The sequence below is a fragment of the Mustela erminea genome, chromosome 21, assembly GCF_009829155.1.
Source record: "Mustela erminea isolate mMusErm1 chromosome 21, mMusErm1.Pri, whole genome shotgun sequence".
NCBI lineage: Eukaryota > Metazoa > Chordata > Mammalia > Carnivora > Mustelidae > Mustela > Mustela erminea.
In genome coordinates, this window is record NC_045634.1 from 706,535 (window position 1) to 723,602 (window position 17,068).

Genomic DNA, 17,068 nt, shown 5'->3' on the forward strand with positions numbered 1-17,068 from the left:
AAATGTGGCCTAAGCAACTGGGTGCATGTATTGAGACAAAAGAGACTAGAGAAGGAACATTATCAACAGCTTGGATTTGGGCTTCCAAGGTGACCTCTCAAGGTCTCAGTAAAACAAACAGAAAAGAAAATTCTAAAGTCAAAATCCATTACAATGATGCTTTAAAAAAAAAAAAAAAGAAAGAAAGAAAAGCTGCAATCTATGAAGCACCAGTTTTAAGAAATTGCAGAAAGATAATTTTTTTGGCATAGTTTCTATTTGAAGTCTGAAAACTGTTCTCCAAAGGAACATTCCTCCTGAGCAAGGGTTCTTAACCTCAGTTCCGAAGGGGTCTGTCAGTAAAATTCTGGAAATCTGAAGTTAGATGGTGAAAAAAAAAAATCCATCTTTATTTTCACTTACCTTAAGCCTTTTTTCAAGTATGAATGTATGTGATGAAGTATTATTATCAGTAGCTGCAACTTTGTTAATAGAAATCACAACCATTTTCACAATACCTAACAGTTACTGCAGATATTCTAAAATATAATTTATACTCTTACCTACTTTGAAATTATTGTAGTTACTAGGCCCACCACTAAATTTAATCATGAATAAAGAGGGGCGCCTGGGTGGCTCAGTCAATTAAGCATCTGCCTTCAGCTCAGACTGTGATCTGAGAGTCCTGGGATCGAGTCCCACATCAGGCTCCCTGCTCTGTGGAGAGCCTCCTTCTCCCTCTGCCCCTCTGTCTCTCTCTCACCAATGAATAAATAAAATCCTAAAAAAAAAAAGAAAGAAAGAAAGAAAAGAATAGAATTGTATTGCCCTATCAAAAAGGTGTTTAATATTTTTTTAAACATATGTGTTAAACACAGTAACTGATTTTCCTGTGGCTCCATGTGTATTACTGTATATACTTAGAAAGCACTATTCTGACAAGAGATCCAGAGCATTACCCAACTGCCAAAGGGGCCCTGGCACAAAATGGCTACCACAGGGGAGGTGGGCAGTGGGGTGGAGGAAATACATGATGGCGATTAAAGAGTATGCTGTTCATGATGAAATAAAATAAAATAATTTAAAAAAGAAAACAAACAAAAAAGAAGAGACCCTGCTTAAGAACATTGTTCCTTAACATGCATCTCATGACACATTAGTGACCTGAGCAGAATTTTATGTTTATACAGACATACATATATATATTTAAAAGAATGAAACTGAAAATACCAGAGTATGATGTCTTACTATGCACTAAGATAAACATCGTTTTTATAAAACTCCTAAGTTACTTGTGTGCATGAGCACATGCATGTGTGTGTGTGTGTGTGTGTGTGTGCCTGTGTGACAAAGAGATCACAATGTAAAATGTACTATTTTATGAACTATTGGAAATGCATTGTTCTGGAATGGCTCTCAAACTTCAGCATGAATTGGCATCATCTACAGGGTTTGTTAAGACTCGTACCTTGGATTCATTCACCCAGAGTGTCTGTTTTAGTAGGTCTGGATGTTTGATCTGAGAATTTGCATTTTCTAACAATGTTGCAGGTAATGTTAATGCCGGTGTTCTAGGGGCTGAATGTTGTGAACTGCCTAGATCAGTGTTTTTCATCCTACTTGTATGTATGAATCACATGGGAATCTTGTTCAAATAAAGAGTAGCAGGTCTAGGGTGGTGCCTGAGATGCCTGAGACTCTAAATTCCTAAGAAGTTCCCAGACGGATGATGACACGGGTTCACAAAGAGCATCTGTGCTAATGTTTAAAAGTAAAGCAGTGTTCAAATCATATTCGGACTACAGAGAAGAGAAGCATTTTTTAAAGGGATGTTTTACCCAGGAATTAAATACACCAAAAGATTCCACTCTGATAAAGCACTCCATGCTATGATAATTATGAGGGGTCCTAAAACCTCTCATTCAGACCCGAATCAAATCATTAACATTCCTCCACCTTGCCTAATGAAATAAAATCCATTCTACCTACATTAACTATTCTAAACCTATATACACACACACACACACACACACACACACACAGAGGTTACATATATACACATATATATCCTCTTCCCATGCCAAGTATTGTACCAGCACCTATCTGTCCAATAATTTTTGTAGGTCTTTGAAAAACAGTATTTGAAACAAGCAACTTGACCAAAGACCCATATAATTCAGTACTACTTTTGCCTTCTGTATTACTAATTGAACAAAATATATTTTTTTATTTTGTCAGAGTCATTTAAGAACGATAGATTGCATTAAGAAGTATTTGATATGAAGTAACATTAGCAAACGGACTGCCAGATGATCTCCACTTTAATCCTACCTGGAATTACCACCCAATCTCATTCTAACACTTAGGCTTTGGATGTTGGCTTCCATACTGAGAAAGAGTGTTATTCAAACTTATCTCTAAGGTCCCTTCAAATTCTGAAGCACAAAGATACTTCACAGTTCTGAATCACCTTCACAGATATTACATTAAGGAGGAAGAACACAACATTACAGTGACAGGATTATCAAAACTTGCCCCTGCATCTAAAGACGCAAGTCCACTATTACATGGACAGGACAAATAAAATCTCAATCTTACATTTTACATAGTTTTTCAAATTTTCAAGGAATTTGCACTGGCATTATCCAACTCTCAGCACGTTACTGACTATAATTACCAACCTCAGACATACAAGAAACACTACTGATGTAAAAATAATTGTTCTAATTGTCTAGCTGCAAAATATCAAGAGAAGAAAGCAGATAGTGGTAAGCAAATTTTCCAAGTAAAAGTAATTTGATTTGGGAGGGGAAGGATGGGGCCAGAGGATGGGAAGGGTTGAACAGGGACTGAGAGTAGAGTCTGTGGCAGGTGGTGTATGCTCATCATTTCCATTTCAGTGTGGTGTCCAGGGTATGTGAGAGCCTCCTCATCAGTCAGAGCTGAGTATTACCAAATGCTTTAAGCCAGAGATGATTAAATGCTAAATAAAAGGCCATAAAGACAGTATTTCAGAACTCATTAAGAACAAATACTTGGTTCCAACATTCACACTTTACATTTGCACCTGTTGAGTCCCATCCACTCCCATAGCCCCGCAGAAGGCAGGCCTGTGGAAGCAGAACACTGAGGATGCCCTCTCAAGAGCAGGCAGGCCTTAGTATTAATGTTGCAAAAGGTGACAGTTACATGGCTGTTACAGGCTGAACTATGTCCTCCAAAATTCCTATGCTCAAGTCCTAACTCCAGTACCTGAGATGGGATTGTACCTGGAGACAGTCTTTAAAGAAGTAATTAAGTTAAAATAAGGTCATTTGGGTGGACTCTAATTAAGTATGACTAGTATCCTTATAAGAAGACATAAGGACAGACACACACAGGAAGAAAACCATGTGAAGACACAAGGAGAGGTCAGCCATCTGCAAGCCAAGGAAAGAGGCTTTCCAAAGAAGCCAACCCTGCTGACACCTTAATCTCAGAATTCTAGACTCCAAATCTGTGATAAAATAATTTTGTCTCTGGCTGTCTAAACCACCTACCTGAGGTACCTTATATAGCAGCCTAGACAACTATTACATTACGGAAGGCGGCAACAGCTAAGAGCAAAAAGGAAGTTATTTAGGATGACAAGTACTTTATGTCCTATTAAAAGAGAACAGAACCGATGGAAGCCACACCATACAGTACTCAAACAAGAAGATTAGTAAAAAAGAATGGTTATCAAAAAGTTAGATCCTCAGCTCCCTACCTCTGCTTCAATGGGCTAGTGTCCCTCTCCAACCTAGGCAAAACAATGAAGCTGTATTCACTGGAGAGACTTTTTGAAGAACACCTCTGGCTGAGGGATACCAGGCACAAATGATACAAAACACCACAGTGGAAATGGGGATTTGTTTGCTAAATGTTAGGATGCCACCTAGTCTGTAAATGCTGGCACCCTAGACTTTTCCCTGCAGGCAGGCAGATGTGAAGAGTTTTCTCTGTAGAATGTAACCAGTCCAAGAAAGACCTAGATAATTAAATCAGGGGTCCACTAATAAGTGGCCTCATACAGGGAAGTTTAGAACTACCAACTGGCTGTTGGGACCCACTATTACATTACACCATATTCCTTAATTTTCACAACTGTGACACTTCATGCAAATTACCATACACTTATTTTGTAGAATGTTCTTCACCTTGGGTTTATCTTTACATTTCCTCGTGATTAAGTTCCGATTATGCATCTTTGACATGAAGATCATTGAAGTGATGCTCTTCTGCTCTTTGCACCCTCCAGCGGCACAGGTTTAACCTGTCTGCTACTTAATCATATTCATTTTGATCTGCTAGGCTTCTCCACTGTCAACTGCTACTTTTTCTCATTGCAATTCATCAGCATGCTGTAGAAAAATACTTAGAAACTAAGTACATAAGGTATTATGAAACTTTCAACCTATGAATTTACTATTTTATTCAGTGGGTTGTAATCTACTTTCATTATTTATTTCCAAGTTCAGATTACCTGGTTTTGACCAGTAGACATTCTAACTGGTCTCTGTTTTTCTCGAGTTGTCTCCATTACTTTATGAGGACCACTTTACTTTCTGGTACAATGGGATGTTCCAGGCTTCTCCCTAGAATCACCCATTTCTTTTTTAAAGGAGGGGTGGGGGCACAAAAAAAAACAGTCCTTTTAATAAAGAATATTATCTAGTATTTAGATGGAAGAACTGGACTTCGGGTGGTAGGGTATGCTCATTGCTACTGGAGTGTAAGTGCTTATAGACCAGCTCAGAGGACACACAGAATTTTAAACAGATACACACAAGCAAGTGTGCTCACAGCAACAGGCTGAATAAGAGGACCCCAGCATCAACATTCTAATCCCTGCTATCTGTGAATGCTGCCTTATATGGCAAAGACTTTGAAGACATGATTAAGTTTCTTGATATGAGGAGACTATTCTGGATTACACAGGTGAGCCAAGATGATACATTAAAAAAAAAAAAAAAAAAAAAGTCAGAGGAAAGCAGAGTAAAACAGTGCTATGCAATTAGATGGATGAAGGGGCCAAATGCCCCCCCGTAAGGAATGTTTCAGAGGCTAGAAACAGCAAAGAAGCTGATCCTCCCTAGTCTCCAGAGGAAGCACTGCCTTTCTCGCACCTTCATTTTAGCCCCTAAGACTCGTTCAGACATTTGGCCTCAGAACTATAAGAGAATACATTTCTGCCATGTTGAGCTACCATGCTGTAGTACTTTGTTTCATCATCCATAGGAAACAAATACAAACACACAGAGAAATATATATACAAGTGTACACTTTTTAGTCTGTATTTCCATATCTATGCAATTAAAAAAGCAAGAGTTCACATTCATGTTCTTTCTGTAAGAATATTTTCGCTGCTTTCAAGTATAAATGAATTGTTAATGAAATAATCACAAGACTTATCAAGGAATTGTTACTCCACTAATAGTGTTCCTCCTGATTGCAGTTTATCGAAATACACTCACTATTCCACTATAGCTAAGAAATTTGTATTGCTGAAAAGCCAAAAACAAAAACCATCCATTTCTTCCATTGCCATGGTTATAAAGAGAGATATTCAAATCTTATCATGTGCAGCATTTTTCCCTTTAAAAAGATATCTGACACATGCCTGCATATCAACAAGCAGAAAAAACACTGATGTCTGAGAAGAGGGTGGCCCAATTTAGCAGTGGGGAATTTAGAATTTCCCTACAACCAGCTCCTACTACCTTGACAGGCTAAATGAACAGATATTCCAAAACCAAGTAAAATTGGGACAGAGGGCCTCTCAAGAGTAGAGAGGGGCTAGGGGTGGCTCAGTTGGTTAGGTGACTGCCCTCGGCTCAGGTCATGATCCTGGAGTTCCGGGATCAAACCCCATGTCGGGCTCCCTGCTCGGCAGGGAGTCTGTTTCTCCCTCTGACCTCTCCCCTCTCATGTGCTCTCTCATTCTCTCTCTCTCAAATAAATAAATTTAAAAAAAAAAAAAAAAAGAGTAGAGAGAGGCCAAAAACAGCCAGGAGACAAACAGGTAGAAGAAAGGCTAAATCTTTTGACTTCTAAAGGTTGAAAACAGCTTCAAAACCAAAGAGCAAAGCAGGAAACAAGCTACAAGACCAAAGGGAAGACAGTAGAAAAAGGACACCTCAGCTCCTCATCTAGTCACTAAGGAGCCCTGCTGCCAAGCCAGTTTTTTACTGTGTAAGCACAAAAACAAGAGCTGAATTCATGGCTTTTTTAAAAGCCCCTGGGGGTCCATTCTCATTTTCCTACCAGCTGCTGTCTACTCACTCAGCCAATTTCCTGAAAGCTCAGTCCCCTGGGGCAGGGCAAGTGGGGGTTCTGCTGCTCCTCCAGGCATGGAGTCAGGAACCAAGACTAATGGGGGAGAGGGTGGCCGGTGCTCCAGACCAGGCAGAGTCACCCTGCTGCCTTCTACCTACCACATGTGAAGTCAAAGGGAAGGATAAGGAGGCTTTGGGCCAATCAAAGGACTCCTCCCTTGATAATCTGCATCTTGGACCCATTTTAGTTGCCTTCTGAGCAAATGGGAAGATTCTATCTCCCTTCTTGGAACTGTGCCCATACTGGGCAAGACTCTGCATTCATAAAACATTATGACTTATTACAAAGAATGACAGAATCTTTTATTTTGAAGGGAGGGCAATGGAGAAAGTCAGTGGCTAGGAAACTAGATGATAAACACTCATTTGTAACAAAACCTCCATAAAACAAATGCAAGACATAGGGATCAAATTTTCCTCACAGCTCCTTCACTAAGTCACCAACTAAATGAAGTGCTGGAGAGCGTCAAAGAAAGAATTAAAAAGAAAATTAGCAACCAAATATTATCAATTCATAATATATCCTCTGCCTTTCCCACTATTTCATAGTCAGTAATGACTAGAGGGTGGGACCTTTGGCAGCAAACATACAGACCCAGTGACAGGATTTCATTTTGCCTTTCTTGCTTCCCTATCCACCTACTACCTACCACTTCCAACGCTCTGACCTGTGCGCTTCAGGTTTAAATCTCCTAAGTGAAGCAGACAATATAAAGATCCAGATTTTAAAGAGAAAGACACACATTTTTAAGCCTTTGAACACATCTCCCTACCTATTTCAGGTCCTTACTCAGGAGGCCAGAGCTTTCCACATAGGCAGAGCACTGTATGACTATAGCAACATAAGGGAGTACCGCAAAGCCACACAGAACTTTAGAAGTCAGCCCAGCAAAATCAACATCCCTCCAAGGAAATCAGACTTCGAATAATAGCATTGACAAATGCTCCTCTCTGTACAAAAAAAAAAAAAAAAAAAAAAAAAAGGGTGGGGGTGCAGGAAGACTAGGTACTGAGAACAATCAAAACCAGTATCACACAAAGCAGACAGACTACAGGCTTATAATAAGTGTTCCAAAATGTTTTGCTAAGTCCTTATAAATTCAGCAACCTCAAAAACTCTGGAAGGCTTGGCAGAACACCACCAAAAAACTACATAAATGAAAACTATCTGCCTACTCACTTAAATCTAAGCTTTGCAAAATATAAATGTGTCTTTAATTACTTCAAAGGTTCCACCAAATTCTGAAAAAAATTACAACCACTCTCATGTTTAAAAAGTATGTCATTTGGCACTTTTACAGGAAGGAAAAATAAGAGCCAAATGTGACCAAGATGGAAACCATGAGAACTAAGTGTATTCTCACCTTAGTTTAATACATCTTTATTTCCCTTAACTTAAAAGTGACCTCTTGGGTGGCAGCTATGTATTTTAGTGAAACACGTCATACCCAGGAGTGGATCTTACAAATAAGACATGCTAAAGATGGTTCCTGTTTAAGGTAAGGAAAGCAGCCACAATTTTCCTCTCAAGGAAGCATGTGAGGGATCAAATAAAGCAACATTCTTTCCTACTTTTGAAGTCCAAGTCATTTACCAGACCCATATGTACAGAGAAAAAAGTGCTTCTGGGCAAATACAAGCATTCTAAAAGTCATAAAATTCAGGTTGTAATTTAAGCTGAAACGACACATGAAATCTTAGGGAGTAATGCAATCAGTGCATTAATTTCTATAAGAAAATATGCAGTCCAAAGCAAAGTGTCTCCAAACTCCTCTTGAAAAACAATGAATGATCATGAAATTTGTATAGAGAAAACTCTAAGGATCAGGTCAACCACCCTGGAGCTGGTTAGTCCTACAGGACATAAATCCAGACCAGACAATACCAAACATCACATCCCTAGCTGCTAACAAATGCCTATTATAAAGAAATGTGCATGAGCTAAGATACAATGTTTTATAAAATACACATCTGTCAAGGCAAGGTACAGAAGGACACCAAATAGAACACTAGGTCCTGATAACAGAAATTTAACAAAAAATTCTAAGTCAATTCTCAGACAAATAACTCTAATTATCAATGGTCTTGATAAATTTTTTCACCAGATTTTTAATTTTAATTTAAAATCAAACACAAAAGTGAAATATTTATGTGGGTGCTTAATACCCCTGGTTAATCACCAATAAAGTCTTTTTTCTTTTTTTTTTTTTTTTTTCCAAAAAGTCCTGACAAACCAATATACATTAATTGCCAAACTTTCGACTGATAACTTCTCAGCATCCCAGCTTCAGGAAAGTTATGATGGGCAGTTAATAGGTAAAAGACACTACACAAACTGACAAAATAATTCGGATTTTTATTTCAGAAGATCTCTGTTTTTAAACTTAAGCACTGTCAGGATACTCAATGGACCTTCAATACTAAAAAATTCCAATTGCACATGTTTAGATTTTGCAAAGACACACATGTGTAATCCAAAATGAGTAAACTTCTCAGAAACAAACTGCTTACATAAAGACGATAGAAGAAAGTAATTATTTCAGGACTTTTATGTCCCATTTGGTCAGTTACCTCTTCAGGGACATCAAGTTGTACACTGGTCTCTGACAGAGTTCATCAGCCTCAACCACAGAAGCAGGTGATCTAGGAACAGTCTTGCTCAGACTCATACCCAAGAAAGATAACATTAGGAGAGAGAAACATTCTAGAGTACTATTTGTGCTGGCCCAGGGAACATCTGTGATAAGCTGCAGATTGCTGAACTACTCAGGCACACTGGATCAGATTCTTGGAACCTCATCTTGGAGAACCTAAATTTTTACTGTATTCCTCCAGCTGATTCTTAGGCATGCTGAAGTTGGAGAGCTATCAGAGCTCCATGGAGTATACAACTGAGCCCTCAATAAATACTAAGAAACAGCAGGACAGCTCACAGAAAGGAACAAAGGCTGTTTCTCTTAGGCTACCTTCATCATTTGTACAGCAAAACTACAACCATGAGATACCTGGGAAAAATGTACTCTTAGGATTTCTGGTTTATTATGGGTATTTTACACCTTGGTGTTAAAGATGTTAGCTGCTATTATCAATGGCTTTAAATCAGAACAGTAAGTGAGAACAATGCTATTAGCCATGAAGTTGTTTTTGGACCCAAGCAATGCAAGAAGTACAGTATGGAGTAATGTCTATTACTACAAAAGCCAAGTCATCCTCACAAACACTGAATTTTCAACAGACAATGCATGAGCTAAAGAATAAGAAGTGAATGCAAATTACCTTTGTTCTTAAATACAGAACACTGGAGAATAAATGATTCACTGAGGTAAGTCTTAACTTTTATAGTTTTAAAGACATCTACACATACCCTACACCCCCAACCTACCCACAGTCTCTGATCATCAAAGCTTCTGAGGATTAGAGGCTTGTTCTATTTTTACATCTATAATTGGAATATAAAAGTCAAGTGATAAACTATATCTTTTTGGTTGAGCTCAAATAAAACTGAGTGTTTTATTAAGTATTGAGAGTTAATTTTAAGAACGCTTGATTGGGCTTGCTGGAAACCTAGAAACTGACTTGTTTCTGTGGAAAAATAAAAGTATAGTTCCAAATAATGATAGATAAACTTCTGGGATTCACATATGAAACTCAGAGATTGTCTACATTTTACTTAGACATAGTAAAATCTGGTTAACCGAGATTGGTAGCTTATATAAATTTACCAATAAAGACGACCTATGTGAGTGATTACAGATCCCTAATTTTGGTTGAGGGAGCTGAAAACAAATCATCTTTTGTACAAGAGCACATCAGTTAAAAATATAAAGAGAGGGTGATATTATTTGTTTAACACTTCTTTTATCTGGAACATAATAATGCAACAAACACATATCACGACAACAGAAAATAGATTTTCAGAGTATACATGTTCAAAAATCCATGAAATTAAATATATATACATTAATCAGGAGAACACTTGAGGGTTCTTGCATATGAACAAGTGGGGGAAATATTGTTATTTTCTAAGTCAGTAAGACTCCCAACAGTTTATTAGGGAGAGGAGTAACCAAGTGTTAAGTCTCCCCTGCCATACATTCCCTCCCCCTCCATGACTACAGCTATAAGGACTCACAATTCAGTAAGAGATGATGGCCAGTTCTAGGGGTACATATCAATCACCTCAATACACGTAGGCTTCAGAATAAATACTCCCTCAGGAAAGAAGGGTGACTGCACACAACTTGAGAAATTAATCTAACTCGAGCAACAAAATCAAAGGTAAGAACAGGCCAGACAGAGTCCAACTCTCCAAGAACTAATTCCATGTCATCCCATCAATCCCTGTCCTCTCCATTCAGCATGAACACTGGAAAGCCTACTGAGACAGAGGCCAGCATTTGCTGAATTTATTTCCACTCTCCCATTGCAACCTGGAAAAGGAGGGATGTAGAGAAGAGAAAGGAATAAGTTAGGCAGGTTGAGATCAGGTAAACATTAGAACATAGCCACTTCCAAGGCTCTCAAAAGGCTCTTAAGGGTAAATACCCAATAGTGCAATTGCTGGGTCATAGGGCAGTTCTATTTTCAACATTTTGAGGAACCTCCATGCTGTTTTCCAGAGTGGCTGCACCAGCTTGCATTCCCACCAACAGTGTAGGAGGGTTCCCCTTTCTCCGCATCCTCGCCAGCATCTGCCATTTCCTGACTTGATGATTTTAGCCATTCTGACTGGTGTGAGGTGATATCTCATTGTGGTTTTGATTTGTATTTCCCTGATGCCGAGTGATATGGAGCACTTTTTCATGTGTCTGTTGGCCATCTGGATGTCTTCTTTGCAGAAATGTCTGTTCATGTCCTCTGCCCATTTCTTGATTGGATTATTTGTTCTTTGGGTGTTGAGTTTGTTAAGTTCTTTATAGATTCTGGACACTAGTCCTTTATCTGATATGTCGTTTGCAAATATCTTCTCCCATTCTGTCAGTTGTCTTTTGATTTTGTTAACTGTTTCCTTTGCTGTGCAAAAGCTTTTGATCTTGATGAAATCCCAATAGTTCATTTTTGCCCTTGCTTCCCTTGCCTTTTGCGTTGTTCCTAGGAAGATGTTGCTGCGGCAGAGGTCAAAGAGGTTGCTGCCTGTGTTCTCCTCAAGGATTTTGATGGATTCCTGAGGGTTGCTGGGGGGAGGGGGTTTGGGAGAAGGGGGTGGGATTATGGACATTGGGGAGGGTATGTGCTTTGGTGAGTGCTGTGAAGTGTGTAAACCTGGTGATTCACAGACCTGTACCCCTGGGGATAAAAATATATGTTTATAAAAAATAAAAAATTAATTAAAAAAAAAAAAAAGAATCATGGTATTAAAAAAAAGTGACTTGCAGCTATTTTTAATGTGCAAAATAGTGAGCTTGTCAATCCATTATTAACATTCTTTATTGATGTATTGATGGCAAAATTAAAAGTAATGTTTAATAAAATACATATATTTTGGAGGAAAAAAAAAAAAAAAAAGGCTCTTAAGCAGGAAATCACTGCTTGCCAAAGCTTATGAGATCACCAAGTCAAAAATGAATGCACTTACAGGTGGGGTGAAGTGTGGCTGCAACTAGCATGACCAAGAAACTCAGTGACCTGTGCAGTAGTAAATGAGTCTTAGGTCAGGATCCTTCAGACATTTGTCATGACATGCTCATAAACCACTGAAGCATAAAGAGATGTAACCTATTTGGAAGATAATTTGGCTATTTCTTTCTTTCTTTCTTTCTTTCTTTTTATTTATTTATTTATTTATTTATTTATTTATTTATTTATTTATTTATTTCACAGGCAGAGATTACAAGTAGGCAGAGAGGCAGGCAGAGAGAGGAGGGAGCAGGCTCCCTGCTGAGCAGACAGCCTGATGCGGGGCTCGATCCCATTACCCTGGGATCATGACCTGAGCCGAAGGCAGAGGCTTTAACCCACTGAGCCACCCCCAGGTGCCCTGATAATTTGGCTATTTCTGTCAAAATCTGAGATGGACACGTGCCTTTATCAACTCCGCTTGTAGGAATTTAGTCACAAAAACCAACATGTCAAAGAGGGCAGTAAAATGATACTTGTTTCAGCAAAACACAAGAAATAATTTACATGACTATCAATAGAGGTCTAATGAACTATTCTAGAATGCAATGAAATACATAAAGATTTAAGAAAAGAATAAGGAAGACTTTATGTGCTACTCTAAAGCTATCTCCAAAGTACATTAAGTAAACACAGTAAAGTAGAAATCTGGGTAGAATAATTATTATTTCCAATTTGGGATTTGTTTGTTGGTTGGCTGTTTTTTTTTTCAAGGTTCTCCAATCTATGGATTCCTTCTGAGCATTCAAGGAGTTACATAAAACATTTACACATTTTCCTGTAAAGGAAAATTGCAGGTCAATCTTACAAAACTAAATGTAAAAATACTAAACAACAAATTAGCTAAGTGAATTCAACAATATATATTAAAAAAATAAAATTAAATAATCCATCACAACTGATCTGGATTTATCCCAAGAAAGCAAAGTTGTTTTAATTTAGAACTCCATTAATGTAATGTACCATACTGACAAATTAAAGGAGCAAAAAAACCAATCTGATCATCAGAATACATGCCTAAAAATATTTGATAAAATTCAACATCCATTTATTATTTTAAAAAGAATCCTTAGCAAAGTAAGTATAGAAAAGAAGTTCTGTAAACTGGCAAAGGCATTAGAAACAATCCAGAGTAAACACCATACTTAATCATGAAATTCTCTTCCTACCTGTCCTATAAGCAAACAACACAAAGGTATTCATTGGTGGACCTTAAACCCTTTTTGGAAGATAATCCCTTCAAAATATCCTACGTATGCTTTCAGCATATTTTATAACATCTTATGTCATAACTTCCAAAGCCAGAAGGTCCATGAATTCCAAATGAAAAATCCTTGAAGGCTTTAAAAAAAAAAAAGGTATAAAAATAAGAATGTATTCTATGGCACCATCTGATATACAGTACTGAAACAAGACTCTATACACTCAAGTGTTCAAAAAACTTAAATGTGTCCTCAGACGACAAAATAAAGTCTGTGCTCTGCAGCCCTGCACAATCTGGCTCCATCTCCTCCATCTTTTATCTCTCAATGATCCACTGCAGTAACCAACGCTATTCATACACTCAGCATTTAATGCCTTATGCCTCCACCAACCTTGTCCTGCCACCCTCTCTCCATCACACCCAACGAAGCGAAAAACAAGTCAAGATGAGTCAAGACATCATCTTTACTACTGATAAAGATGACTAGAGAAAATGAGTATAATCTATTATAAGAATTAGCCAGATTTCTCTAGCTAGCCATGGGCACAGCTAGACAACTCCAAACCATCCCAGCAGGGCCAGGTCTTGTAAGGCAGAAAAAGCCAAATGCAGCTGACTCTGAACAGAGAGGCCTAGCAGCTGCTGCATTGAAAATCTTCATTCTCCCCAACTCACCAGTCATTAAGTCACTCCTTTTTTCCTTTAACTAGAAACATGAGGCCAAGTAAAGATAAACTGTCTCACTAATACTCAACTCTTTCTTCAAGACGCAGTGCAAGTCCCACCTCTGACCTGAAAACCACCCCATCCCAGGTACCATTTATCATGCTATCCTTTCCTTGGAATTTCTATAGCACTTAATACTGTGCTACTCTTTTCATTTACAGTAATATCTGTTGTACTGATGAGAAGTCTATCAAGATAATATAAACAATAAGTCTCCTGATCCTGGGACTCTATCTTATCTCTCTGACTTTGAATCACTTAGATGCATGTCCTAACAAAATCAAAACTCAACTATTTACTGATTTTGAACAATTATTAATGTCAGAAAGTGGAGTATTCCATAGTTCAGAAGGAATGCTAAATAAAGGGGAAACATAATTAAATGACCACTCTGAAGAGTCAGTGGCATGCCTGGTTAGAAGACAAAATACAAAATACAAAGAAAAAACAAAAGCCAAGAGAACAGACAGGCAAGAAAGAAGCGAGAGAGGGAACTACAGTTATTTAGAGGTGATCTGGAAAAGGCTCCTTTGAATGTCAGAGTAATAAAGCGGAAATCATAAAATGGAAAGTTGTCCAACAAAGAACTGAACAAAACAATTCGTGAAAACAAATTAGGAAATGCATAAATATACTAAGGGTCACTTCACTATAGGTCATCAGCTGATCCTGAACTGCTTGCTGCCTCTGTGATATTGCTCACATAACAGAGTTGCCAAAAATCGAAGGGGTAACTAAGTCATTTTATACTCTCTTTACATATAACCAACAGGTCCCAATTAGATCCTTATTAGAGTGCCAAGCCTAACTGAAAAGAATAATGAAGATGATTTAAGGAGCTGAAAAATGAAAGTTCTGCAAAGAGTAAAAACGCTCTGGACAAATACAAAAAAACTCGAAGGCATAATCATACTCTTGAAGACTAGAAGTTAAAGAGAATATAGCAAGTAGACATTTTACAGCTCCACTGAAAAATGATGAAATTCAGCAACAGAGAAATCCTATCTAAATACACAGGAGAAACTCTAAACACAAGCATTGTTAATGAAGCAGACGTAGAAACAATATGATCTTTTTTAGTCATCTCAATACTTGGTAGTCCACATAGTTGTCAACAAAATGGGACAGTAATACAGAACACAGTCACACAGAACATGTTGCTACAATTTAAGCTATCTAAAAGCAACAGAAGATAAAAAAAACAAGTCATAAAAAATAAATATACACACACACTATTTGTAGAGCAAATATTCCTCTAGAGAGAGCTTTAAAATTGTCATTAAGGTATTTTGTTTGTCCTGAGTCAAACAGCAGATAAATCAGGTACCTGTCTGACGAAAATATTTCTAAATCCCAGTCGACAATATATGTGCTTCCTCCACTGCCCATAGCTCATTCCTTCAAGTACATAACAGACATTACCAGCTTTCCTGATAAAACTATAAAATCTACAACACTGGCTTTCATTCTGGAAAAATTTTGTATTAGTCTCAAAATGAAGAGAAGTCAATTTAAAACCTTGTTGTGCCTATTAGAAACTTCCTTCAACACTTTGCCCAACATTAAAAAAAAATTAAAAGTCTTTGGTTTTCTTTAAAGTTGGCAAGATATGACAATACAAACATACAGCGAAAGGGATTTTTTGTAGAGAAAAAGAAAATACCGTTTTGGAAAAAATGGCAAACCATATTGCAAATGCAATATGCAAGTAAGATGTCTTTTTTTAACTGGGTAAAAAGATCATTCTTAGATGGGACCTGGAGTTATTTCAGTTTGACTCTCAAGTTTATGCTTGAATCCTTCCACAGCACACTGAAGTTTGAATACCTCCAACTGCTGAAGAACTGACTAGCCTAGACAGCTCTTACTGTTTAGTTTAAAAAAAAAAAAAAAGACACTTCTTTTATTTGAAAAAAAAAAAAAAAAGATATGTACGATTACAAACTATGAGCCACAAGTGCCTGGCTAAATAACTTCATATATTGTATCACCTTAATCCTTACTAGCACTTGAGATCTAGTTTCCACTGTCAGTCCTATCTCAAAGAAGAGCTAGAAGGGCTACAGATCACATCAGGTCACAGGGGAGGCCAAGATTTGCCATAATCTTTGGAAGAGTTCTGTTTAGACCATATACATTACCACACATTACAACCCACAAAGAACTTGACCCCCTTAATTTCTGCTTCTAAAGCTAAAAAATTCCTTCAAAACTTTTCTCATGCACATACCAGGTTCTTGAAATTTTCTGTGCACCATGGATTCTCAGTTTATGAACCTCAGGGTTTTGTTTTGCTTTGCTTTGCTTATTTTATACATACACAACTAGCAACGACTGAAATGCAAAGCATAAACAAAACAAATTCAATTCTTTTTCAAAATTACTCAGAAAGAGAGATGAGTCAAGGTGGCAGAGGGGTAGCAGACTGAGATGACATCAGGTCAAAGGAGTTCAGCTAGATAGTTATCAAACCATTCTGGACACCTACAAACCCAACAGAAGACTGAAGAGCAGAAGAGCAGCAATTCTAGAAACAGAAAATCAACCACTTTCTGAAAGGTAGGATGTGCGGAGAAGTGAATCCAAAGCGACAGGAAGATAGCCTGTGGCGGGAGGGGCTGACTCCCAGTAAGCGGTGGAGCAACGGAGCACAAAATCTGAACTTTTAGAAGTGTGCTCCTCCAAGGGACATTACTCCAGAGGCCAAACGGGGGTGGAGCCCTTGCAGGGACAGTGTGGTCTCAGGTCCCATGGCATCATGGAAGGATTGGGAGTGTTTGAGTGTAGCAGTGCTCACAGGTATCCAAGAAGGGAAGGAGCCTACAGAAACAGAGCCAAAGAGTGAGCTCTCAGCTAGGGGTAACCTTAAACTGTGATTTGTGGCACAGTCGGACCACTGCTCTTAGAGCAGAGACCCCACAAGTAGCAGATCTGGCGAGACTCCACTTCCTTTTCTGGAGGCAGGAATCTGCTGGGCTTGGAGGCTCCAAACAGGACTGTGTGCCAGAGACAGAAATGCTCAGTCACAGGCCGGGTGAGTTTGGAGCATGGCCAGAGACCAGGGAGACAGGAGTGATTGAGCACTTTTTTCGAGGGTGCTCGAGAGGAGTGGGGTGCAGAGCTCTCGGCTCCACGAGGCTGGAGACTAGGAGGCCGCCATTTTCATTCCCGTTCTCCAGAGTTCTAC

At 38.4% G+C, this 17,068-nt stretch overlaps 1 protein-coding gene and 1 long non-coding RNA gene across 6 annotated transcripts in view; one reads left to right on the plus strand and one right to left on the minus strand.

Annotated features, from left to right (window-relative positions):
* Nucleotides 1–17,068, minus strand: part of PSD3 (pleckstrin and Sec7 domain containing 3) — a 727,165-nt gene that overhangs the window by 472,038 nt on the left and 238,059 nt on the right. Inside the window, exons 1-2 of one of the 5 annotated variants that reach the window (XM_032329160.1) lie at nucleotides 4,484–4,529; nucleotides 4,158–4,361 (exon numbers count right to left, since the gene is read on the minus strand). The exons of 3 other annotated variants lie outside the window; for them this stretch is intronic. In XM_032329160.1, coding sequence (XP_032185051.1) covers nucleotides 4,158–4,223 — 66 coding nt within the window. In that variant the 5' untranslated portion in view covers nucleotides 4,224–4,361; nucleotides 4,484–4,529. Of the gene's footprint in view, nucleotides 1–4,157; nucleotides 4,362–4,483; nucleotides 4,604–17,068 lie in introns of those variants that run through there. One more of the 5 variants, XM_032329162.1, reaches the window with a different exon arrangement.
* Nucleotides 3,234–16,851, plus strand: LOC116581874. The gene is made up of 3 exons (XR_004282279.1): nucleotides 3,234–3,244; nucleotides 10,993–10,996; nucleotides 16,722–16,851. It is a non-coding gene; the product is annotated as an uncharacterized LOC116581874 (long non-coding RNA).